The 26514-nt window shown below is 39.6% G+C and overlaps 3 protein-coding genes across 3 annotated transcripts; 2 read left to right on the forward strand and 1 right to left on the reverse strand.

The window, feature by feature from the left end:
• Positions 1-4997: 4997 nt before the first annotated feature.
• On the forward strand, positions 4998-7871 carry comtd1 (catechol-O-methyltransferase domain containing 1). The gene is made up of 7 exons (XM_034152431.1): positions 4998-5121; positions 5221-5339; positions 6031-6136; positions 6804-6922; positions 7267-7321; positions 7410-7543; positions 7654-7871. The coding sequence occupies exons 1-7, from the start codon at positions 5067-5069 to the stop codon at positions 7804-7806; spliced, it is 741 nt and encodes a 246-aa protein (XP_034008322.1). The 5' UTR covers positions 4998-5066; the 3' UTR covers positions 7807-7871.
• A 1321-nt stretch (positions 7872-9192) lies between these two features.
• On the forward strand, positions 9193-19129 carry LOC117499685 (neurofilament light polypeptide-like). The gene is made up of 5 exons (XM_034152250.1): positions 9193-10104; positions 10193-10317; positions 12040-12808; positions 15365-15502; positions 18452-19129. Exons 1-5 carry the CDS (start codon positions 9193-9195, stop codon positions 18806-18808), a joined length of 2301 nt encoding a protein of 766 aa, XP_034008141.1. The 3' UTR covers positions 18809-19129.
• A 1919-nt stretch (positions 19130-21048) lies between these two features.
• On the reverse strand, positions 21049-26514 carry vdac2 (voltage-dependent anion channel 2). Its single transcript, XM_034152251.1, has 9 exons — positions 26366-26514; positions 25118-25189; positions 24948-24997; positions 24321-24473; positions 24147-24199; positions 22789-23016; positions 22450-22600; positions 22289-22346; positions 21049-22042 (listed from the first exon to the last, which is right to left on the reverse strand). Exons 2-9 carry the CDS (start codon positions 25182-25184, stop codon positions 21951-21953), a joined length of 852 nt encoding a protein of 283 aa, XP_034008142.1. The 5' UTR covers positions 25185-25189; positions 26366-26514; the 3' UTR covers positions 21049-21950.

A 26514-nucleotide genomic window follows, 5' to 3' on the forward strand; every position in this document is an offset into this window, starting at 1 on the left:
GCATGGTAACCTCTATTTAGTTTACCTCTTTACACCCTAATCACAGATTTAAAAACTCATAAGTAATGCACAATATTGTTAAGGATTCTTTTTAATTAATAGTTTTAATATGTTAGTTTCAGTATGATACCTGAATTTTGGTAGTGAAATCTAAATTATTTAATTCCTTTAAGAATACAAACCTATTTTCATTTAATGAAAAGGAGACAAAATTGTCCAACATCTACACAAAAAAACAGCTTAAAAAAATACTTAATAATGTAAGGATAACCATTTTTGACCAAAGCTTTTGAGATTTAGATGTATTTTTCAACACCCATTGCTAGATACAAAACTGTATCAGATCATTTAGGTTCAATATGCAGCCTTAGTCATAAGTGGTTGAAAGTATACAGTATGGGTTTGTATAAATGAACATACAAGAACAATAATGAACATCTGCTCTCAAATAATTGCCACAGCCAAATGGTGAAATTACTCTGAAATATTAACCATAAAAAAACGGACTCATTTGGCCTTCACTTTACATCTGCTTGGCTCGGACCTGCTGCCTTCCCTCTGCTTTCCTTCATCTCTGTATCTCTCTTAGCCTTTTAAACACGCTGAAAGTCAATTAACCACCCCACTTCTCCCTGACATCATCGCGCTAATACAAGCTGCTCTTGACCTTATGTTTGTGTGTCCTGAGCGGATGGGAGCGCCATGCTTCTCCCTGATTGGATTAACTTCAGATGTGGTCTGTGTCCGGGTCTATTACAGAGGCTGTGTTGTGATTTCGAACCCCAAGCCCAACCTCCCCCGAAGCCCCGAAGCCCCACTGTCCCACCCCTCTCCTCCTTTACACCTCCCTGAAGGCCTGCTCTCCCAACACGCCATCTCCCAACACCCCACACATGAAGAATTGTCACACACACATATGCGTGTGCTCATGTCTCCAAACAGTCATATCCCATGTGTCTCCTGCACAGTGATGGAATGCCTGGAGAAAGCCTCCTCCCCTGCAGCCACATTTCTCTCTCTGCTCCCTATTTCTGAGTCCGGAGGGGTCATCGCAGACAGAGGGCTTATAATCAACTCAATTAAGCGAGTCTCATTGCCATGGCAAATTGGTCTGGGTCATAACATTATCATTAGCGCCTCAAGTGCGGTCACAATGGGACACGGCAGTCAGATGAGAGTGAGACTAATAGGAAGGAAGTATGAAGTGACTCTGGACAGGAACAGAGAGTATGATGAGCAAATACAAATGTGACTTTCTGCGTACAAAACAATGGAGGAAGTTCATTGTTAAAGGGGAATGGGGCAGTTAAAATATAAGTATTCAATAGCTACTGCTACAGAAACAGAGCACATTTCCTCTGAAAGTGACTGACAAGCCCTGTGTTGTGTTGTGGGAGCAGCTCCACTGTGTACACTATGATATAGCTGGGAGACCTGCTGGCTTAAAAAGCAAAGGTTCACCTAGTAATTGTTTCTGAGGATATGACATTTGTCTCTTCTTGTGGCTTGCTCAAGGTGTCAACACCTTTCATATAGCCAAGATTTTTTCACCGAGGCTCACGTGCCCCGGAGCAGCCTGTTTGATCTTTTTGAGGACTGTCAACTTATTGTGTGACTCCATGGAAATTGAATTATGTATTTATTTACACGCCGGGTTAATAGAATAGATGCCTAGGTGATTTGAAAGTCAAACAACCGCACCTGCCATTCATTTTCTGAAGCAGATCCTCTGTTTTGTTCTGTACGGCTTGAATACACAAAGAGAGGATGATAATGAATTGAATGGCTTATCCTCAACATTCACGCTCCAAAATACGCTGTAGTTTAATACAGCAGCGATAAATCCAGATTTCCATGATTTAAAGCAGTTCAGGGGAATATTTTGTTATATCCTTATCTACATTTTGCAACTCTCCAAGTGGCCTACATAAACCAATGCTCTTTGTGTGCTCGTGTGTGTGTCGAGAAACACTCGTTGGGGTCTTGCACAGCATTACAGTGGCCCAGTTTGAGTAAAATCAGTGTCAACGCATCTGTAATGGTGTGTACTGGTGCGTGTGCACGTGAGCGAGCCTCCTCCGGAAGCTTTAAACAGACTTGTCATGGTGGGAGACGCTGCTGTCAGACGGAAGACGAGTCTGAGGATGTCAATTGAATGCCGAGAAAATGTCTGTCAGTCGTTTTGACGTTGGTCTCTCCATTGTGATTAGCATCACTTAATATTCATGCGTTCTTATCTGCCTGCTGAGACGGTGCCAAACTGACTGCTGTTATTAGAGTGCATCACAAGCAGTCTCCCCCTGATAAACACATGGAGGATGTAACAGCCATGTGGCATTACAAGCATGTCAATATGTGTCGCTCTGTGTACTCTGTGATGGTGTCACAGGTCAATTCAACAAGAGGAAAGTGATATTACTTCCCAGACAGGGGAGTGAAGGCCTGGCTCTCTTTGTGCCTCAGCCTGTGTGTGCATGGAGGAGACTGTGGATTAGCTACACAACACTGCCACTTGCTGTTCACATGAAGGTACTAAAATCCAAGGCAATGCAGCTTGGATAACCTCACGAGTGCCGAGAGGCCTAAAGCTTTCATACATGTTGTGAACTTATTTCAGGAGTTTCTCAACAACGCTTTAAAAATCAAAGACAAGGCACATACGCTTTAAAGGGTATCGGTTTTAAATCACTCACATATCTATATTCTTTGCATAATTTAAAAGCCTTTTTTCACATTGTACAATGTCTTCCCTCCCATGCGCTAAATGGATCAAAACAGGAACCTCTTGAATTATTTTGTTTCATATTAGCAGTTGTATGTGTCAGTTATGTTTTCTTGTTCCTCTACCACATCGTTTTTTCTACCTCTGAGAGAGTGTGTGAATGTGTATCGTTGTGGCACTCTGACAGTCACGGCCGGGAGGAGGAACAGTGGTGTGCTCGCTGCAGATGGCAGCACACATTTTTTCATTCCTTAAACAGACACAAAAAGCAGCTGAGGGACCAGGGCCTGTCTGTAGAATGTGCTGGGGAAGAGTAGGTACTTGGCACAAGTAGCAGAAACAATTAGCGTCACATAAGCAGAGGCCTAAAGCAGCTGGAGAGAGAGAGGGATGCTGGAAAAACACGGCATCTCATTTTCGCAAGAGGACCTTATCAGAACTGTGTGCGCACTCTGAGAGATCTCCTTCCTCTTCCTCGTCACATCTAAACAAAAATCTTTAGAGACAGTGTGCATGTCATGGCTCATTTAATTGATGCGTTCATGTCGGCGGCGTGTTATTGTTTGCATCTCAGTTAGGGAATAGACAGAGGAAGCTCTGTGTCCTTGGAGAGACCTCGCATCCCACTCACATCCCCAAAATCCCTTTTTGAACATTCCTGGCTACCGTCTTCCCCGTTTCCGTTTTGATGTTGAAAGACTACGCGATCTGAAGTGTGGCTCATAAAAACACTCTACTAGTGCTCTGCAAAACATTGGGCTCATTACATTTTACAGATGAGAAAGAATATTTCAAATGTTAAATAAATCACGACATACATGTTTTGTAGCAAGTGAAAACATGGTTACAAATCTAAAATAATAGGTATGAATAGGTTTATTTATTTCAATTAAATACCCATATACCCCCATTGACAAGTTGCTAGACTCTGACTTTACAATATTTGTACTTCTTTCAAAGTTAAGGAAATATTTAAGTATAGTGCACATTGACCTCTTTCTCTGTGTGTCCAGATTCTATATCAAACAGAAGCTGTGTCAATGAGAGCACAGCTGTTTCCATAAATGGTCCAATGATTATCTAACAGGAAGCACACACACAGAAAACTAGTCAGCTAACTCACTGATGTCAGTTACACACACTGTAAACCTAAGAGAGTTATCTAAACTCAAAACAATTAAAGCGTTTGATTGCCTTAATTACTTTAAATGTAGTATTTATTTTCCGAACATAAATATGATAAATTAACCATTGAAAAATAAGAGGCAGATCCACCTTATGCAGGCATTTTAGTTGCTTCCCTAAAGCAAATATATCTGCATTTTACTTGTTGTACCGAGTTTGTGTTCTGTATGGCACTTATTGTAAGTCCTTTTGGATAAAAGTGTCAGCTAAATTAAATGTACTGAAACGTTGACTTTTATTAAATGTATTGTGTAAACAGATTTCACATAACTGTATTAGGTTAGGTGAAAGCAATAATATTACGTTTAAAGTAACATATATTATGTTGAACTTAATATTATTGCTTTCAAGAAACGTAATACATTTAATTAAAGTCAACTTTTCAGTCAACGTTTCAGTTTAATATAAAGCTATGTATTGATATAAACCCTTTTACCACAAGGGGGCAGTATTTTACATTAAACCTGCAAACACACATTAGTTCTCTCTTCACCAAATACATCTCATTTGTAAAATAAGTAGTCAGAACTTTGGTCCTCTCATTGAATACTGTATGAAACGTTTATGAACACAGAAAGAAAGAGTCTTTCCAGGGCTTCAAAACTATTTGAAACTAATTTTATTAGAGTGTCTTCCATGTTTTGTGGTCAACTTGCAAAGGACATTTACAAAGTTGGGAAAGTGTTGTCTGGTGAAATACACAAAAGTTCTTATTCAATGAGTTGTGGTGAAATACAGTGTTGAGCAATAGTGGACATTCAGGAAGACTGTGAGCACATCAAACACAGATAAAATAGTCCAAAGTGCGCTTGTTTGAATTGCAAAATAACCACTGCAATATTTTGAGATTCAGCTAATAAAGAATAACAAACTCATTTAAATACAATTTGGTCAGTGTTGGTGCTAGTGTTTCTCATGAGACTTTACTGTGTAAGTTATTTAATCATATCATTTAACCTTTTGATTTAAACAACTGTTGTTTTTCTTCTAAAACATCCCCACTTTTGAAATGTATCCGGAAAATCAATAAATGTAGGCTTCCTCCCAACAGATTAGGTAAAGCAAACACAGGATGTACTGTATAAATAGGACTGACAGAGACTTTCAGTAAAGTAAAGCTGGTCAACATTTCTTCAACAAAGCCAGAGCCGAGAACATAATGGCTATAGATATCAAAACAATGTTCTTCCTTGGACTTGCTGTTGTACTAACAGGTACAGTATGAGATGGTGGTTTTGTTTATAATCTGGCAGAGGAGAGACATTTCTTGCATCGTGGTAACTGTCGCTTCTGTTCTGGTTCTCCTCGGTCAGGTGTGGGAAAGTCTGCCTTCATCGGGAAGAGTCACAGCGGAGGGAAGGATGATCCTGTGCTGCAGTATATTGTCAACAACTCACTGAGAGAGCACCCAGTCCTCACCAAACTCAGACTGGTAAGAGAAACAACAAACCCTCATAATCTGGTGTCACCTGTTGAGATGAAGAAAGCATAGTCATTCACTTATTGTCTAAGCAAGATACCCCTGAATTGTCTAGTGTTTCACTCTGACGCTGCCATGCCCCTGACCGGGTCAACCTAAAGATCTTCGGTCACATCCAAGTTTTTATCTCTACATTTGATTCCCATGAGGTTCAGTTCAGAATTATTTTTATCACTTAGTTTAGCATGAGCAGGAGCCTGCCAACATGTATCAACATGCTGAAGCCATCAGCAGGTTATTTAGGTCAGACGATGGTTGGTTGGTCGTCTAGAAGAGCTCTGGGCTAAAAACTAAAAATGATTTAACTTTGAAGTTTTTACTTGTAAACTTTAATCAAACTTTGAAACTAGATACCTTTAAAAAGAAAATGAAGACACACCTGCTTAGAATGGCATATGTTCAGTGTGCATTAAGTGTCACATTTATTTTCTTTACTTTCTATATAAATACAATACATTTAAAGATAATTACCAGAGTACTGTATATCATTTCTGTCTCCAAGTAATACACTTATAAGATCACCAGAGGGCAGCACAGTGTCATAAAACCCCCAAACAGCAGTAGTACCAGGAGATGTGTATCCATTTAGTCAGATAATATAATGATAAACTGTTTATTACATAGTTTGATATTTTCATTTCAGAGAACCCTTGAGGACCGATGGAGCATCATGATGGTTGCCAGTGAACAAGCTCAGTTTATGGCAAATCTTATAAGACTGATAAATGCAACTAAAGCCATTGAAATTGGTGAGATAATCAAATCTAGACTATGGCAGCAATAAGGGTCATATTTATTGGAACTGAACATCTGATTGTGAAATCAAACTCATCATAAATTCTTACTGTTGAAAAATAAATACTTATGACTCTGTACTATAAAGTCAACAGTATTTATCAGTACATTATTGCTTCAGAGTTTATGGCAAAATATCTTATTCTGAAAGCTATCTTTGTGATTGTATGACAAAACATGAGCTGAAAGCACAGAGATTTGGTCACTTCTATTTTGGCTCAATTGATGATTAAGTAAGTAAGATTTTGCTATTGAAATTAAGATGAAAAACTTTAATTGGATTTACAGGTCCTAAAATGACCAGTTGAATTCAAACAACTTTAATAAGTGTCTAAAAGAAAAAGTGTTGTGAGCACAAAATGTAAATGGCACATCCTGAATTTGCCTACTCTGGATTCTCAAGAGGGGAATTTAAATTGCATCCATTTATATAGATATTGATTTACTGCTGTGAATGTAACTGTATTCAATTTTCGACAGTAAGTTCGGATTGCATGCTTTATATGGGAATGCAGTTGCTTTCATATAAACACGTTTGTATTTGCTTCAATAGAAGCCTCTGATATTTGAATCATTTTTAAGGGATATTATTCAGGAGATAACTTCACATTTCTGTTGCAGGGATGTACACTGGGTACAATGCTCTGAGCATGGCTTTGGCCATGCCACAAAGTGGAAATGTAGTAGCTTGTGAAATACAAGAAACCTATGTGGACATCGCCAAACCGTTTTTTAAAGAGGTGAGAACATTTCTTTGTGAATATCACGTCAAGTCTTCAACACAAGATAAAAAAAGACACAGTACAGCCTGGTGCTTGTGTCTCATTTGAATTTGCAACTTTAGTGAGATTGATTGATGCTTCTGTCAGAGCAAGATTGTGCAGCAGACAGCAGACTGCACATCTACCTTCTGTCAGTGTGTCTTCACAAAATGTTGCCAGCTGGAGAATAAAAAAGGTGTCTGCTCAGGAAACTGTGTCACCCAAACAGGAAAATCAATTCCTGTTTAGCCTTGCCTAACATTCTCTTTCAAAAACAATTAAAGATTCTGCACAACTCTCATATAATGTAACCTTTTCTCTAGGCTGGAGTTGAAAATAAGATAGATGTACGCCATGAAATAGCAATGAAGACACTAGGTATGTTTTTGTATACATCTCAGTTATGTTTTTTTAATCAAAGAAAATTGACTTTGGACATTTTAAATGTATATCTCTGTTTCATCAGATGAACTGATTGCAGCCGGGGAAGCTGGAACATATGACTTTGTGTTCATCGATGCTGATAAATTAAACTATGACATATACTACGAGAAGTCGTTAGAGCTCATACGAACAGGGGGCATCATTGCGATTGACAATGTAAGTACACTTTTCATAAGCAGGATCCAGCTTGCTGTGGGATTTAAAGGTGTGCAGCATGTTAAGACTGGGACCAGAATGAATCAGCAGTGTTGTGTTTGTCTTTGAAGGTGCTGTGGAGCGGAAGGGTTGTGAATCCTGCTCCCAGTGACCTCACCTCCCAGGCTCTGGATGCTCTCAATAAAAAGCTTCACAAGGACGAGAGGATCGATCTGAGCATGCTCCCTGTGGGCGACGGGCTGTCCATTGTCATTAAACGCTAAATTATGAGTTGAAAAGTTCCATGTTTGGCCTGCTTAAGATTTACTAAATAAAAAACATGATAGTACATTGCCTTCTCAATTTTTTTGTCTGCAACAGCAATCATCCAGCAGATTACATATTATACAAGTCCCTCTCTGTGTTCACTGTTTTACAAAGACAGCAATCATGAAAGAGCTATACATACAGTTTCATCAAGTGACAATACAGAGTGCTTCAGCTCAGCATCGTAACAAAAAAACATATACTTAATTTAAATAGAGGATGTCTTTGTTAAGGACATGAAACATTTTGTTTAGTTTTCAGGCTGATGTGATCAACTCTGTCTGTAGCTAGAATACACTGAACACTTAAAAAAATACAGGCTATAGAAGTGGAGTAAAGTAAAATGTTTTATAGAGCTACATTTAAGTACTGTAAAGTGTGATGAACATGTCAGCCTTTATACAGCACAAATGTTAACATCAAAATAGCAATAAGACATACTGAAAATACAAGTTTAGGCTTTTAAAGATTGTGTAATGAGATTACTGTTAAAAAAACAAAAATAACAATCATATTTCATTTTTAACAACTATAGTGGTTTATGTTCAAATGTATATTCATTCATATTTATATACTGTTTAAACAGTGGAAGTATACGGTCTAGCAGTGCTCTTATAGCAAAACGTAGGACTTATTTAAGTATATGTGGTTGAGTTAAATTATATTGATGTAGAATATTTCCCTCCAATATGAAATGCAAACACTGCGTAACAACAATTGTAACAAAGTACCTGACAACATTCAGTAGCCTACTGAAAATAAATAATAATAAAAAGACACACTGAAGAAAAGTTTTGGACGAACGAAAACGTAACCACCAAATGCAACCACATGACTTGATTTCCGGCTTTTCATCAGGATATATGTAAATATTTATTAAACACTTTATTATATTATAAGATGGTGTAAGCCTTGATCTGAAGTCAGTAAGAAGTGAAGGAAAAGTATGTGGTGTTTTAAATGACGTCATCTAAAAGCAGTAAAGCAGGTTGGTCGTGGAATATTGTAGAGTGAAATGAAAGATCTTAACAATGTAAACGCTCTCTAATAATGATAATAAAAATAATAATAATAATAATAATAATAATAATAATAATAACAATACAAATAACAACAGTTATAATAATAATAATGTACAGAAGCTTTATTTTGTTGGGGTTGGTCAGTCCTTTCACGTCACTGCTTTCTGCGACAAATCGCGGTGTAAGCTCTCATTAAACATCAGCTGATGCTTCACCTATTCAGCACTCCGGACAGCTCCGTTCTGCACACCGAGCAGATGGAGTCGGTATAAAAACCCGTCCTCTGCAGCGGAGAAACATCACCACAGCCTGAGTCTCAGCATGGAGAACAGACTCCTCTTTCCGCACAGGAAAGCTCAAGATGAGTATTCACAGTGCAAGCCGACACGTTCGGGGTTAGATAGCAGGGCCGTCTCCACCGGCATGGATTTGACTAACCCTGGGAAGTTTAATGAGAAGGAATTGATGCATGGCTTAAACGATCGTCTCGCAGGATTCATAGAGAAGGTGCACCACCTGCAGTACCAGAATACTCTGCTAGAGAGAGAAATCGGTGAGATAAGAGGGAAAGCGAAACCCGCCTCTTGTCTGGAGGAAGAGTATGGACCAGAGCTCAGGAAACTGAGGCAGCTGCTTCAGGAAATCACTCATCAGAAGCATCAGATTGAAGTCGAGCACGACAATTTTGAGGAAGACCTGTCCAATTTAAGGAGACAACATGACCAGGAAGCGAGGAGCAGATCGGATGCAGAGAGCAATATCGTGGTCCTCAAGAAGGACATTAATGACGCGTATCAGGCTAAACTACAGATGGACAAGAAAGCGCAGTCTCTCGTGGATGAAATCCAGTTCCTGAAGGGAAACCATGAAGCCGAGGTGTCAGAGATAATGGACCAAATCCAGGATGCACAGGTGACTGTCAAGGCGCATGCATTTGGAAACTCCGGAATTACTGCGGCACTCCGGGACATCAGGGCACAACTGGAAGGTCATACCGTGTCTGACGTCCAGCAGCAGGGAGACACTTTCCAATCTCAGTTTGCAAGGCTAACAGAAGCAGCTGAGAGCCAGAGAGAGGCGTTAAAAGCGACCCAGCAAGAGATCCAGGAGTACAGGAAGCGCCTGCAGACCAAGGACATCGAGCTGGACTGCACTTATGGCACCAGGGAGGCGCTGCAGAAGCAACTCCGTGACGTGGAGGATCGCCACCAGGAAGAAATGATTCATTACCAGGTGAGACTCACTTTGTAAAAGCATAGTTTAATAAAGAAAATGCTCTAAATAGGGTCCAGTAACACTCTTTCTTTCTCTCCTGTTTCAGAACACAATCAAAGAACTTGAAAATGAGCTCATAAATTGCAAATTTGACATGTCCGGTTACCTGCGGGAGTACCAGGACCTGTTGAATGTGAAGATGGCTTTGGATGTGGAGATAATGACTTACAGGTAAGGTTTGCTGATTTCTAAATGGCGTTAACTGTTAGAGAGGGACAGCTCTCGTTATTTCAAAGGCTAGCTTCATTAGGGATTAAGAATTACGAGTTTAAGAACAAAGCTATTAAACAAGGTATAGTTCAATGCAAACAATCACAATGTTTTATTATGTGAATATGGTCGATTATAAACTAATGTATAGATGCCTTGTATTGCCTGTTGAAAATATAAAATACATGACAGGCTGCTACAATCTAAACCACTATCTTAAAAGACACAACATTCTGTACATTTATTTGTTATTAACTGTTTTGTGTGTTGGTCTATTAATGAACTAACTCGAGCTCCGAATTGATGTTGCACTATTTGTTTATATTACCTCAAAGAAAGGGGGATGTGTTGATTAGATAGATACACACTCCTACCACAAGGTGTCGCCACATAGTTTTGATCTATGTTTAAATCCACATGTAAGGTAAAAGACCTGAACAATACCTGTTGATGAAAGATGGTTAAGACTTTAGCACGGAGCACGAGTCAGTTCATTTAAGACCAACAAACAAAACATTAACCAATAATGTTTGCAAAATGTAGTCATTTATACTGTCAAGTACTGTAACTCATTAATTGGTTACTAACATGTCTAAAGCTGGTTAATAAAGCTTAAAAAAGTATTTAAACATAAACAGGTTGTGTTAATCTCACAACAGAGCTCAACCCTGAAAACTGTCACGATGCAAAGTTCTTCAATATAACTTAATCATTAAGATCGGAAGAGAACATCAATAATGTTATATTCTATAAAGCTTTTAAACTATATATTCTTATGTAACCCCATAGTTTATCATCAACATTTTGATAAGCAACCAATACATTTTCAGATTGTATTAATTGTTAAAAGTTACTAATTACTCACCTCCTCTAAAGACCATTTAGTAGTATGTTTTTGCAGTTGCTTAAATCTTTAATTTAAATTTTCCTTATAGCTTTAGCCTTTATTTGATCTCATGAAGTCCCTAATTGACACACCCTGAACAGTCTGGTGGGTCATGGTCCAGGTCATTTGATTTTGTGTTCCCATAACAACATGTCCAAGATGTCCATGTGCCAGACTAACACATGTGACACAACTAGCTACATTTCAAAAGCTTTTTTGTTTGTTGCTAAAGGTCAAATTCAAGCCATTTAAGAATTAAATTGCTTAACATGTCCTTTATTGCATTTAACCTGTTGAGGAAACATTTCTTGATCAAATAGATATGAAAGAAATGAGACAAACATTGCTGTGACACTGGTGTCACATCGGGACTATAACCCTAAACGTTCACAGTAAACCCAAAGTGACATATATGCACAATTAGAAATATGATTATGATCTGCTCAGTTAATTTAGCTGATTCAATTATATTTAGTTAATATATTCTTTATTCTTCAATTCAAAGAATGTTCAAACTAATTTAAATCAAAATATCATCCTCATTAATTAAGTTATAAATAAGAGTTATTTTACCATTAAAGCCCATTGTGACATATATGTCACATTTCAGATATTTGACACTAGGGGGGGTTTCTTGTCAGAAATGTGTTCTATGTGGTCTATTTAGTCTAAATTATGTTCCCCTTAATGTCCCCAAAAGTAGAAATGGGTACGAGTTCTTATGGGTTAAAATACATGTTGTATCAGAAGTGTACATTTATCACAGCAGATTTAAATCTGTGTCGTATACCTTGCAGGAAACTTCTCTGCGGTGAGGAGACTCGTCTGACCGCGATGTCCGACACCCACGTCTCCCTGCCCTACATCTACCACCAGTCCCCCGTTTACATGCTGCCCTGTCTGAGACCGGGAGGCCCACACAGACGCGCCGAGCCCCACTACAAGTTCGTGGAGGAGATCATAACGGAGACCACCAGGGAAATAGAGATGTCTGAATATGAGGAGACGGGTTCAGAGGAGACAGATGAGGGTACCAAAAGAGATAGAGGGAGCAGTGAGGAAGAGATGGATAATAAAGACAGTGGAGACGTGGAAAGAAAGCAGATGTCTGACAGTGAGCAGAATCAAGTAGCACCGGCTGGGGATTTAGTGAATGGATGTGATGCTGGCAGTCCTGTGGAAAGTAAAGAAGAGTCAGAAGAGACTGAAGCAGCTGACGATGAAGAGGATATAGATACAATTACTCCTAGCACAGTCGTATTAAGTGAGAGCCTTGATGAGAAAGATAACGAGCAACAGCAAAAAGTAGCTGAAGAGACAAAAGAAGAGAAAGAAGTTGGAGGTACAATGGTTGAGAAAGATATATCTCAAAAGCCAGATGATTTAAAGCCAGAGGTCCCTGCGGAGGATGAACTTATTAAAAAATCTGATAGTAAAAAAGGAGATGCTGAGAAAGATAGTTTTATCCCAGCTCAAGCAGAGAAGCCTGTTGACGAGTCCTCGGCTCAGGTGTCTAAAGAATCAGACAAACCTCAAGAGCTAAGCAGTGTTGAAGCCCAAGTTAAGGTACCTGCTTCAGAAACAGACAAGAAAACTGCAGATTTAACAGAAGACACAAAAATCACTCTTTCAGAGCTTTCAGAAAAGACTCAAGTATCTTTGACTACCCCAAAGATTGAGGCAAAGGAAAGCAAAGTCTTATTAAGTGAGAGCCTTGATGAGAAGGATAACCAGCAACAACAAAAAGTAGCTGAAAAGCCAAAAGAGGAGAAAGAAGCTGCAGGTGCAATGGTTGAGAAAGATATCTCTCAAAAGTCAGATGACTTAAAGCCAAAAGTCCCTGATAGTAAAAAAGAAGATGCTGAGAAAGATAGTTTTATCCCAGCTCAACCAAAGGAGCTTGTTGACGAGACCTCAGCTCAGGTGTCTAAAGAATCAGACAAAACTCAAGAGCTTAGCAGTGTTGAGCAAGTTAAGGTACCTGCTTCAGAAACAGCTGAGAAAACTGCAGATTTGACTGAAGTCACAAAAATCACTCTTTCAGAGCTTTCAGAAAAGGTTACAGTGTCTTTGACTACACCTAAGAGTGAGGCAAAGGAAAGCAAAGTTTCATTAAGTGAGGGCCTTGATGAGAAGCAAAATGAGCAACAACAAAAAGTAGCTGAAAAGACAAAAGAGAAGAAAGAAGCTGCAGGTGCAAAGGTTGAGAAAGATATCTCTCCAAAGTCAGATGATTTAAAGCCAGAGGTCCCTGTGAAGGATGAACTTCTGAAAAAATCTGATAGTAAAAAAGAAGATGCTGAGAAAGATAGTTTTATCCCAGCTCAACCAAAGGAGCCTGTTGACGAGACCTCAGCTCAGGTGTCTAAAGAATCAGACAAAACTCAAGAGCTAAGCAGTGTTGAGCAAGTTAAGGTACCTGCTCTTGAAATGGCAGAGAAAACTGCAGATTTACCAGGAGACACAAAGAGCACTCTGTCTGAAGAGAAACAGATTTCAGAAAAGGCTCAAGTGTCTTTGACTACACCGAAGATTGAGGCAAAGGAAAGCAAAGTCTTATCAAGTGAGAGCCTTGATGAGAAGGATAACCAGCAACAACAAAGAGTAGCTGAAAAGCCAAAAGAGGAGAAAGAAGCTACAGGTACAAAGGTTGAGAAAGATATCTCTCAAAAGTCAGATGATTTAAAGCCAAAAGTCCCTGATAGTAAACAAGGAGATGCTGAGAAAGATAGTTTTATCCCAGCTCAACCAAAGGAGCCTGTTGACAAGACCTCAGCTCAGGTGTCTCAAGAATCAGACAAAACTCAAGAGCTTAGCAGTGTTGAGCAAGTTAAGGTACCTGCTTCAGAAACAGCTGAGAAAACTGCAGATTTACCAGAAGACACAAAGAGCACTGTGTCCGTAGAGAAAGAGCTTTCAGAAAAGGTTACAGTATCTTTGACTACACCTAAGAGTGAGGCAAAGGAAAGCAAAGTCTTATTAAGTGAGAGCCTTGATGAGAAGGATAACCAGCAACAACAAAAAGTAGTTGAAAAGCCAAAAGAGGAGAAAGAAGCTACAGGTACAAAGGTTGAGAAAGATATCTCTCAAAAGTCAGATGACTTAAAGCCAAAAGTCCCTGATAGTAAAAAAGGAGATGCTGAGAAAGATATTTTTATCCCAGCTCAAGCAGAGAAGCCTGTTGACGAGACCTCGGCTCAGGTGTCTCAAGAATCAGACAAAACTCAAGAGCTAAGCAGCGTTGAGCAAGTTAAGGTACCTGCTTCAGAAACAGCTGAGAAAACTGCAGATTTAACACAAGAGACAAAAAGCACTCTGTCCGTAGAGAAACAGATTTCAGAAAAGACTCAAGTATCTTTGACTACACCAAAGATTGAGGCAAAGGAAAGCAAAGTCTTATTAAGTGAGAGCCTTGATGAGAAGGACAACCAGCAACAACAAAAAGTAGCTGAAAAGACAACATCTAAAGAAGCTGCAGGTACAAAGGTTGAGAAAGATATCTCTCCAAAGTCAGATGATTTAAAGCCAGAGGTCCCTGTGGAGGATGAACTTCTTAAAAAATCTGATAGTAAAAAAGGAGATGCTGAGAAAGATAGTTTTATCCCAGCTCAAGCAGAGAAGGCTGCTGACGAGTCCTCAGCTCAGGTGTCTAAAGAATCAGACAAAACTCAAGAGCTAAGCAGTGTTGAAGAGCAAGTTAAGATACCTGCTTCAGAAACAGACAAGAAAACTGCAGATTTAACAGAAGACACAAAGAGCACTGTGTTTGCAGAGAAAGAGCTTTCAGAAAAGGTTCAAGTATCTTTGACTACACCTAAGAGTGAGGCAAAGGAAAGCAAAGTTGTATCAAGTGAGAGCCTTGATGAGAAGCAAAATGAGCAAAGACAAAAAGTAGCTGAAAAGCCACAAGAGGAGAAAGAAGCTGCAGGTACAAAGGTTGAGAAAGATATCTCTCCAAAGTCAGATGACTTAAAGCCAGATGTCACTCATAGTAAAAAAGAAGATGCTGAGAAAGATAGTTTTATCCCAGCTCAAGCAGAGAAGCCTGCTGACGAGTCCTCAGCTCAGGTGTCTCAAGAATCAGACAAAACTCAAGAGCTAAGCAGTGTTGAGCAAGTTAAGATACCTGCTCTAGAAATGGCAGAGAAAACTGCAGATTTAACACAAGAGACAAAGAAAACTTTATCCGTAGAGAAAGAGCTTTCAGAAAAGACTCAAGTGTCTTTGACTACACCTAAGAGTGAGGCAAAGGAAAGCAAAGTCTTATTAAGTGAGAGCCTTGATGAGAAGGATAACCAGCAACAACAAAAAGTAGCTGAAAAGCCAAAAGAGGAGAAAGAAGCTACAGGTACAAAGGTTGAGAAAGATATCTCTCCAAAGTCAGATGATTTAAAGCCAAAAGTCCCTGATAGTAAAAAAGAAGATGCTGAGAAAGATATTATCCCAGCTCAAGCAGAGAAGCCTGTTGACGAGTCCTCAGCTCAGGTGTCTATAGAATCAGACAAAACTCAAGAGCTAAGCAGCGTTGAGCAAGTTAAGGTACCTGCTCTAGAAATGGCAGAGAAAACTGCAGATTTAACACAAGAGACAAAAAGCACTCTGTCCGTAGAGAAACAGATTTCAGAAAAGACTCAAGTATCTTTGACTACACCGAAGATTGAGGCAAAGGAAAGCAAAGTCTTATTAAGTGAGAGCCTTGATGAGAAGGATAACCAGCAACAACAAAAAGTAGCTGAAAAGACAAAAGAGGAGAAAGAAGCTGCAGGTACAAAGGTTGAGAAAGATATCTCTCCAAAGTCAGATGATTTAAAGCCAAAAGTCCCTGCGGAGGATGAACTTCTGAAAAAATCTGATAGTAAAAAAGGAGATGCTGAGAAAGATATTATCCCAGCTCAAGCAGAGAAGCCTGCTGACGAGTCCTCGGCTCAGGTGTCTAAAGAATCAGACAAACCTCAAGAGCTTAACAGCGTTGAAGAGCAAGTTAAGATACCTGCTTCAGAAACAGACAAGAAAACTGCAGATCTAACAGAAGAGACAAAGAGCACTGTGTTTGCAGAGAAAGAGCTTTCAGAAAAGGTTACAGTATCTTTGACTACACCGAAGATTGAGGCAAAGGAAAGCAAAGTCTTATCAAGTGAGAGCCTTGATGAGAAGGATAACCAGCAACAACAAAAAGTAGTTGAAAAGCCAAAAGAGGAGAAAGAAGCTACAGGTGCAAAGGTTGAGAAAGATATCTCTCCAAAGTCAGATGATTTAAAGTCAAAAGTCCCTGATAGTAAAAAAGAAGATGCTGAGAAAGATAGTTTTATCCCAGCTCAAGCAGAGAAGCCTGCTGACGAGTCCTCAGCTCAGGTGTCTCAAGAATCAGACAAAACTCAAGAGCTAAGCAGCGTTGAGCAAGTTAAGGTACCTGCTTCAGAAACAGCTGAGAAAACTGCAGATTTGACAGCAGAGGCAAAGAGCACTCTGTCCGTAGAGAAAGAGCTTTCAGAAAAGGTTACAGTATCTTTGACTACACCGAAGATTGAGGCAAAGGAAAGCAAAGTCTTATTAAGTGAGAGCCTTGATGAGAAGGATAACCAGCAACAACAAAAAGTAGCTGAAAAGCCAAAAGAGGAGAAAGAAGCTACAGGTACAAAGGTTGAGAAAGATATCTCTCCAAAGTCAGATGACTTAAAGTCAAAAGTCCCTGATAGTAAAAAAGGAGATGCTGAGAAAGATAGTTTTATCCCAGCTCAAGCAGAGAAGCCTGCTGACGAGACCTCGGCTCAGGTGTCTCAAGAATCAGACAAAACTCAAGAGCTAAGCAGTGTTGAGCAAGTTAAGGTACCTGCTTCAGAAACAACTGAGAAAACTGCAGATTTGACTGAAGACACAAAAATCACTCTTTCAGAGCTTTCAGAAAAGACTCAAGTATCTTTGACTACACCCAAGATTGAGGCAAAGGAAAGCAAAGTCTTATTAAGTGAGAGCCTTGATGAGAAGGATAACCAGCAACAACAAAAAGTAGCTGAAACGTCAACATCTAAAGAAGCTGCAGGTACAGTGGTTGAGAAAGATATCTCTCCAAAGTCAGATGATTTAAAGCCAGAGGTCCCTGTGGAGGATGAACTTCTTAAAAAATCTGATAGTGAAAAAGAAGATGCTGAGAAAGATAGTTTTATCCCAGCTCAAGCAGAGAAGCCTGTTGACAAGTCCTCGGCTCAGGTCTCTCAAGAATCAGACAAACCTCAAGAGCTAAGCAGCGTTGAGCAAGTTAAGGTACCTACTTCAGAAACAGACAAGAACACTGTAGATTTAACAGAAGACACAAAGAGCACTGTGTCCATTGAGAAAGAGCTTTCAGAAAAGGTTACAGTATCTTTGACTACACCGAAGATTGAGGCAAAGGAAAGCAAAGTCTTATTAAGTGAGAGCCTTGATGAGAAGGATAACCAGCAACAACAAAAAGTAGCTGAAAAGCCAAAAGAGGAGAAAGAAGCTACAGGTACAAAGGTTGAGAAAGATATCTCTCCAAAGTCAGATGATTTAAAGCCAAAAGTCCCTGATAGTAAAAAAGGAGATGCTGAGAAAGATAGTTTTATCCCAGCTCAAGCAGAGAAGCCTGTTGACGAGTCCTTGACTCAGGTGTCTCAAGAATCAGACAAAACTCAAGAGCTAAGCAGCGTTGAGCAAGTTAAGGTACCTGCTCTAGAAACAACCAAGAAAACTGTAGATTTAACACAAGACACAAAAATCACTCTTTCAGAGCTTTCAGAAAAGACTCAAGTGTCTTTGACTACACCCAAGAGTGAGGCAAAGGAAAGCAAAGTCCTATTAAGTGAGAGCCTTGATGAGAAGGACAACCAGCAACAACAAAGAGTAGCTGAAACGTCAACATCTAAAGAAGCTACAGGTACAAAGGTTGAGAAAGATATCTCTCAAAAGTCAGATGACTTAAAGCCAAAAGTCCCTGATAGTAAAAAAGAAGATGCTGAGAAAGATAGTTTTATCCCAGCTCAAGCAGAGAAGCCTGTTGACGAGACCTCAGCTCAGGTGTCTCAAGAATCAGACAAAACTCAAGAGCTAAGCAGCGTTGAAGAGCAAGTTAAGGTACCTGCTCTAGAAACAACCGTGAAACCCATAGATTTAACAGCAGAGACAAAGAGCACTCTGTCTGAAGAGAAACAGATTCCAGAAAAGGCTCAAGTATCTTTGACTACACCCAAGAGTGAGGCAAAGGAAAGCAGTAAATCTGAAGCCTGCAAAGGTGAGGATAAAGTAGCAAAAGCCATTGAAGATGATAAACATGGTAGCATTAAAGATGAAAATAAAGAGTCTTCTCCTGAATCTGATGTGAAAAGTCTTCCTCGAGTGGAGGACCAGCAGCTGAACAGTGGGGGGGGAACCAATGAAGTCCAAACTGTGTTGCCAGGAGAAAAGACAGCCGTCAATACAGAAATCAAAGAGATGCATCAGGGAGCACCGGAAGGAAGCCAGGATCAGACACTGCCTGAAGATTCAGAGAACATAAAGGATCCTCAAGGTACAACTGAGAAGGTGGAGAGTAGTAAGTCACAGAAATAAGAGCTCGATAAAACAGGAAATATCTGCTAAGGCTTTGGAAGTGACGAGATTTCCACCTGAAATTGAATGTGACAGCAGTTGGCAGGCAAATATCAGGGATAGTGAAGCTACAAATAGAGAAAGCTTAACTAATGCAGAAGCACATGAGAAGCATAAGCTGAGCAAAGCACAAGGAAGGAAGCGGCAATTCTCTTCACAATGAAAAGGAGAGCATGATTCTTCTCTACAGCTTTGCCTTTGAACTTGAAATGTGATGCATTCATATTGTTTGACTCACCACTCAATGTTATCATGAATGTAAAATATGCAAAGTTACATTTATACTAGCATCAATCTTTACTTGCTTTGGTATGTGCTGACAAATAAATACAATATCAACAAAAACACTCTGGATACTGTGTTGAATGAACTCACCAAATGTAATGAACTTGTTTCTGCTACGATGTGTTTGCTTTACTGACATGTGGTTTCCATTTGCTCAGCTATATTTTATGCTTTCATTCCCCCTCTTTACAGCAGTTTGCCGTTCAGCACTAACACCTCCATCCATCAGGTCTCAACACCAACTGCTAAAGGTGGTGTAGATCAATATCAGACCATTTCATTAATAGCAACAATCATCATTTTACATGCACTGCCATTCCACAAACATAGTGCTACCAAGTATACAGTGGGCTGCTTAACTACCCCATTTACTGTCACCTTGCATTGCTCCATATTCCATAGACTTGTGTTGGCATACAAGAACATTAGTGCCATTAGAGCAGGGGTGTCCAAACTACGGCCCGCGGGACATTTTTGAATCGGCCCTCAGCAAATTAAAAAAAGTATAATGAAATACGGCCCACAAATGAAACTCGAGCTTTTCTTGTATTGTACTTATTAAATATATCTGTAAACATATATTTCACAGTAGTGATCATGTGTTAATAAGCCCAATTTACAATAAATGTAGTCAATTACATTTGAAAATATGTTCTAACAAATGTTAGTCGATAAGAAAAAATCCCAATAATTTATATACATAACAAACTTGAAATATACCCTTCCTATTTGCTCTTATGATAATCAATCTGGGGCTCCTGTTGTAAGGGATGAGCTGCTAACAAATTAAATGAAACTCTCTGGAGACCTGGGATGTAGGCTGTTTATTTTTCTTAAAGCAGATTGAAGTATCAAGCATAATATATCTACTTTTGATTGATTTTGCTAACTTATAATTTAACTTATGAGGCAGTATACCTCTCCTCTAGTGAGCGGCCCGGCCCTTCGAATATCTTTCTGTATGTGGCCCTCGGTGAAAAAAGTTTGGACACCCCTGCATTAGAGGGCAAGACAAGTTGCTATAGCGATAGATGTGAGGCATATGAAAAATAGTGAGCACATATCAACCATGACTTTGGTCATTAAAGAGGACATTAAGAAAACGGGATTATTTCACTCATCTTCTTACCATGAAGAATAATTTGCTCTGTGACTTCCTTTTAAGAAAATGTCCCAGTTAGACTGCATGTTGCATTATTTTATTGATAGCTTTTCATTTCCTTTTGGTCAATTCCTCAAAAGTTTCAACTCTACACACCTGATATATTCATAAGACTTTTGATTGCAGGCACCCATACCTTGCCCCAAGTGAAATAGAACGTACAAATCTTAGTAATAATTGAAATGATGCATGAAAAATATCACTTTAAAACACATACCTAGGGGTGACACCATCTCATTTGGTGATACTGGCCCCTGAAAGGTCCCCTATTATACTGTTTTTCATTACAGGTCTCAGATATATACAAAACGTGTCTCTGAAGTGTTTGGCTCCAAATACCAAACAGATTGTGCATTGTAACATCCCAAAAACCCGTTTCAAAAGTGCTGATTCTCTGTCTGTTACTTTAGATGAAAAATAAGGAGCCACTCCCCACGCACCTCTGAGAGATATTTGGTTAAAAAGAACACAATGGTGCTCTAGGAGGAGATTCAGGTGATACGGGGGTTACCTTGGTTGGTTATTAGCTAATGGTTACACAAGGCAAAAAATCTGATCAGCTCATTTTCAGACAGGTTTTTAAATAAATGTATCAGGACAAAAAGTGAGCAAAACTTTTTTCCAGAATCTCTTTACACAGAGGGGACACATGTTTATGCATAAAACACATGAAAACGTGAATTTTGCATAATAGGTGACCTTTAAACGTAAATAAGTTATCGTTAGTAGAACTTCAATATCAAGACCAGAAATGCATTTGTAGAGTTCAAAGACTTTATTGAAAATGTTTACATACACACAGAAGGACCTCCAAGACTTCCTGCGGGCTTTGTCACTGCCCAGCACAGGGAAGCACTTTCCAAGAGAGCAACTTGGAGTTACATCTCGAGGACAATGATAGTTTGGCATTACTGTGAACATGAATTATGCAGCCCCCCCCCAGTTGTCTGTTGGTACAGAATGAACATAAACTAATTCTGCCATGTCGGCCACATGTACATGTTTCTCTCAAAATTACAGACCCAACTTTAAGCAACCCAAAAACTGCTCAGTTTAAGGGAAGGTCTAACAGAACATCACAACCATTATGGCCAACACAAAACAATTCATTACAGAGCTTTAGTTTGTCCTTGTGTGCATGAACAGGATGGGTGCAGCAGTATTTTAAATAATATCAGAAAAAAAGACTAGTGTATTTAACAAGGTTTGTCAATTAAAACTGTTGGGATGACAAAGGAATATCAGATGGTCACGATTATAAAATCAGAGAGAAGGTATGACAACGCTCACCACATAAAACCATCAACTGATGTTGACCATCTGGGGATTACCACAATAAAGCCACACAGAGTTGGTGACGGGCGAAAGGATTGTATTTCATTATTATGGCAGTGCTTGACAAACAATGACATGATTTATAAATAATATGCCACCCACTGTCTCCTGAATAGATGCAACTACAAAGTAAAAAGCAACAAAGGTCAAATATACCAATGACAGAAGCACCAACTTGAGGTGATACACAACAAGTTAGAGTTTGTTGTTGTAGCCTTTGAACCAATCTCTCCAAGTGATCCCCTGCTGGTTTGAGTTGGACATACACTGTAAGGCCAGATTCTTCTGATATTCCCTAGTCCCTTGCAGTATGTTGAAAGCTTAGGCTTCCAGTTCCAGGCCCAGACCCACCTTGTGGCCTCCTGCGTTGATGTTCTTGCCATCGACCAGACCAGACAGGGTGAGTTTCACACCTGCACAGGCAAAAGGAACCAACATTAGCCATTTCATGAACAAACTACATTTGTCGAACGTGTGTTGAAAGACTTTGAGCCTGAGGCTGTTGAGTGTTGCTATAATGACTCAATGTCAAGTTATTTAAAGCATGCATTTGCTCATAACTGAAGTGCTGTGTACTATAAACACAGGTATTAAAATGTAGCACTTCAACATTTGTTTAAATCCTCCAGCTATCCATTGACTGGTAGGAAACCTCTTACCTGGTCTAAGAGTCTGGGTGTACCCAACACCAACAAGGCTATTGTTGTTCACTTTAGCCTATGGAGGAAAAAAAAAAAAAAAAAATCAATTGGTAAGAATAAGTCAACATTTTATATTATTTTATCCACACAAAGCCGACGGCCTGTACTGCAATACTTACGCTGATGGATGCATCCTTATCCAGCTGGTATTTGGCAGCGATACCGAAGCGTGTGCTGTTGCTGCCGGCGGTCCAGGCCAGGTTGACCCCCGTCTCCAGCTTGTCGCTCACCTTCTGGTAGATGGAGCCTCCAAACTCAGCACCATCGTTACTGTAAATAAAATCAGGAATTTCTAATTTAAAAAGAGGTTTTGGACGTTTTGCTTTTATCTTTTAGTAAAACATTCATCCACTTTTTGTTGTCTCTATATTTTATGACTACATTACCTGAAAAGGCAGTAGTCCAGCTTTTTGTTTTTTTACAAAAACCCAAACCTAATGTAAAAGTAATCTACTCACACATTGGTGTGCAGCTGGAAGTCACCGGTCTTGTAGCCAATGGCGAAGTTGTTCCGGGTCATCTTGGATTTGGCGGTGTCAAAGCTCATCTGGTAACCAGCGAGCCACCCCTCGTAGCCGACGACAGCAGCTCCGTGGATGGTGGGGCCAGCGAAGTCGAAGTCAACATCGCAGCCCATGTTGACGAACTCACGCTTGTAGGCGGTCTTAACTTTGCCACTCTTCTTGCTGTTGATGAGAAACAAAGCTTTCGTTAATATCAGCTGAAATCAGATTGGGCTTAATTAAAGCATTTGTAAGAAGGTCAGGTTATATTTCCTGTAGTAAGCTTTTTGCACATATAAAAAAGGTAGGAAAAGGAATTTATAAAGAAATATATATATATACACATCTTTTTCTATTATGTTTTATCATTTCACAAAAGAAAGCACTTGCGTTAACCAAACTACGATACAAAGTACAACCCCAGCTTGCCGTCAGTGTGAGACGACATGCATGTTCTGAAGCTAAGCAGAAACTGTCCGCTTTATTTATCTTGCAAATTGGGTTGTATTGTTTTTTTTTCCAGACCGTTTCGAAATGCTAAAACATGCCAAATATATCCAATCGTTCAAGAGCCAACAATTTTGATGTCCTCTTTTTTGATACGTTGAAGAGGTCACATACGTAACTGTTGCCTGTCCTTCAAGCACCGCAGGGTGTTGTGAAACTGACTTTGGAAACCACTGCCATAGATTTATGATCCCAGAGATAATTCTTAACATATGGCCTCTGCCAGCTGTCAGCTCAAGTAGCAAACGGGATAAGGACATTATCAGTAGACTGCCACTTCAACTGTTGCACCAGCTTGGCTTTGAAGTAGAACTTTGGAGTGATTGCTGAGTCAAAAGTCAAAGTTCTGCTGTTTACCTCCCAGTCTGAGCATGACACTGTATCCTCGAACATGCTGTAGCCAAATATCTCCACCCGTCACCTTCCCACCCTCCAGTCTGAAAGACGACACGCTTCCTCTGGACTATGTGCCACTTTCTTCATGTGATTTACACCTCATAGTAAGCAAACCCACAAGGATTGCCAGAGCAGCTGGGCACACTAGTACAACCATTTGTATACCTCCTAGAGAACAGCAGACTGCAAGACATAATCTAAGCAGTTTCGCAAAACCCAACAGCTCATTTTGTGTTGCAATAGAATGTTCCATTATGGGACAGGGGTCACACGGCAGCTTCACTTTTCAGAATTATGTACAGCACTGATCATGTTGCTAAAATGACTCATGTGGAGGGCAGCAGGCTTAATACAAGTAATATTCACATGAAACTCAATTTCCAATGAATCGATCATAACCATAATCTTACCCAGTGTTTGGTGAGAAGGTTGTGTCAAAAGTCAACTTCAGTCCCTTGGCAATCTGTAACAAACCATTTGATGTTAAGATACAATTAATGTTGACTCTTTATGCTCACTGGATAAATATTGATGTTTGCACCTTGTTAAATACAGTGTAAAAATGTTTTGTTTATATTGCTCACCTGGTCTTCAACGGTGATTTCTGTTCCCAAGGTGTTGTCAGTGTTCCACTTCTCGGTGAAGGTCAGGCCATATTCTGCCCTCTTGTATTTAGTTTCCAGACTGCCCGCAACTTTGCTGGTATCAGTGTTGGAGTTACCGGCTGTTTTGAACTCCTACAAGGGACAATTTTAGAGACATGACAATCAGAAGGAATGCTTTAAAGACACTGTATGGAATAACTGGGATTGAACTAAAACTCATTCAGTGCTCTTTCTCATTACATTTGACACTTTTATTCTCGGCTACTTCTCATTTTTTGTTTTTAACCTAACGCCAAATTTGTTAAATATCTTCCATTCTGGGACATTTTGAAAATAATAGTTCCACTACTAGGAAAAATATTGAATGGACTATTTGTGCCATATACAGAGATATGTAACACATGAAGATGGGCAAAAGTACTGAAGTTGGATGTCATTGTTCATTGGGCAGCTTTCATGTTTACGGATCCAGGAAGGTCCAAAAAATGACTGTATTTAACTTTCGTATTGCCTAATCCCATTAGACTTGAATGGACAGTAACATAATTTGAGTTGTTGAAGTAAGTTGTAGTTTACTATTCTCAACCCATAAATAAATGAACTTACCACTCCACTGGCAGATTTTGTCTTGACATCAAGCTTCACCAAGCCAAATCCTGTGGAAAAAAATAAAACATGTTTAAATCATTTCAAAGGTTGTTTGCAATATCAAGTACACTTGGAAGTTCATATTTTCACATCACAGCATAACTTGGTCAAACTGGAGGAAACCATACCATAGCCTTTGTTGAAGATGTCCTTGGCAGACTTGCCCAGGTCACAATAGCAAGGAGGCACAGCCATTGTATCTGTGGAAAAGTGCAAAACACAAATTGTTCAAATTATTTTTGTGATTAGGGAGTGTGACATATGCATAATGCTGATCCAAGAGCAGCAAACACAATAAGTGAAACTTCAGTAGAAAGCCATTAGGCAAACAAACCAATACTTGGACTTAAAAGCATTAATTGCTGACTGTAAAATGTACCACTCATGCGTGTTGTATTGATTAAATGCAGATATGTTCTTTGTTTTTAGGCAATACACCTATAACCCTTAAGATTTAGTCAAAATACCAGCAGGTAACATTAGAGGAGAATTTGTTGGTAATGCAAAAAAAAAAAAAGGTCTCGAGGATTTGAATGCTTCAGTACATGTTCTTGCCGTGGTGCCTTTAACTGCTGAGTTGAGAGCTAGACTTTGCATTAGTGAGCATTTACAACGAGGATATCACCAAAATCCAATTCATGACTAATTGTAGCGGACTGAGCTAAATGTACAGTTCCTGTCGTCACATACTGTACAATACCTTTGATGCCATCTCCCTTTTATCGAACTATTATATAAATATCGGCAATTACACCTTCTACATTGTAGATATGCGGATATTTGCATTTTCAAAAAGTAGCTTTCACTTTTAATTCAACACGTCAGGCAGTGACAGCATTCTGGTCACAGCAGTGCAACAGTCTTGACAGCCGATGGACAAGGTTACCCAGCCAGAGAGGAGCCATTTTGCCGCACTGGAGAGGCTACTTTCAGGCCTGGCTCTTATTAAAACAGCTCCTTCACGTGTAATGGTAAGCACAGCAGGGCGTGGCGAGGCACATGCCCGTGCCAATTACCGGGATGAGTTAATTAACCAGTTTACTTGCATTATCAGCTAGCTACCTCACTACTGCTAACTAGGCCGTATGGAGGCTAACACATTCTTACTGAAGTTAAAGCAGTACGTTGTGAATATTGTCTTGAAATTAGCTTTGCACGGCAGCAGCCTCTTAATCAGTAGCACGAGACGTGTAAAACAAAGCATAACTCTTCTACTTTAAGTAGACATGTGTCAGACGCAGCATGCCGAGCGCTGCTAGCTTAGCTAACTTCGTTAGCCTGCAGAGTACCGCTGTGCGTAAAGTACGCGTAAACAACACTTCTCGCTTGTTAAGGAGTTAAATAACAGTGTGAAACTGAATAAATAGCTGTCTTACCAGGTAAGGATGGGTCTAGTGTTAAACTTAAGTGACTTTTTAGTAGATGTTGCTCACTAGGTACGGCCGAGGCAGGCGTCACCGGTAGAAGGGCGAGCTGAAGGAGACTGACTGGAGTGGATGCAACGAAATCCAGACCTATCACATCC

The sequence above is a fragment of the Trematomus bernacchii genome, unplaced genomic scaffold (assembly GCF_902827165.1).
Source record: "Trematomus bernacchii unplaced genomic scaffold, fTreBer1.1, whole genome shotgun sequence".
NCBI lineage: Eukaryota > Metazoa > Chordata > Actinopteri > Perciformes > Nototheniidae > Trematomus > Trematomus bernacchii.

Coding starts and splice junctions, on each gene's coding strand:
- comtd1 (XM_034152431.1), top strand. CDS start 5,067: ATGGCTATAGATATCAAAACAATGTTCTTCCTTGGACTTGCTGTTGTA. Junction 6,137..6,803: donor AACTAAAGCCATTGAAATTG/GTGAGATAATCA, acceptor TTTCTGTTGCAG/GGATGTACACTGGGTACAAT. Junction 6,923..7,266: donor CCAAACCGTTTTTTAAAGAG/GTGAGAACATTT, acceptor CCTTTTCTCTAG/GCTGGAGTTGAAAATAAGAT.
- LOC117499685 (XM_034152250.1), top strand. CDS start 9,193: ATGGAGAACAGACTCCTCTTTCCGCACAGGAAAGCTCAAGATGAGTAT. Junction 10,318..12,039: donor GTGGAGATAATGACTTACAG/GTAAGGTTTGCT, acceptor TATACCTTGCAG/GAAACTTCTCTGCGGTGAGG. Junction 15,503..18,451: donor GTGAGGCAAAGGAAAGCAAA/GTCTTATTAAGT, acceptor ACTACACCCAAG/AGTGAGGCAAAGGAAAGCAG.
- vdac2 (XM_034152251.1), bottom strand. CDS start 25,184: ATGGCTGTGCCTCCTTGCTATTGTGACCTGGGCAAGTCTGCCAAGGAC. Junction 24,200..24,320: donor AAATCACCGTTGAAGACCAG/GTGAGCAATATA, acceptor GGTTTGTTACAG/ATTGCCAAGGGACTGAAGTT. Junction 22,601..22,788: donor TTCCAGCTGCACACCAATGT/GTGAGTAGATTA, acceptor TTTTATTTACAG/TAACGATGGTGCTGAGTTTG.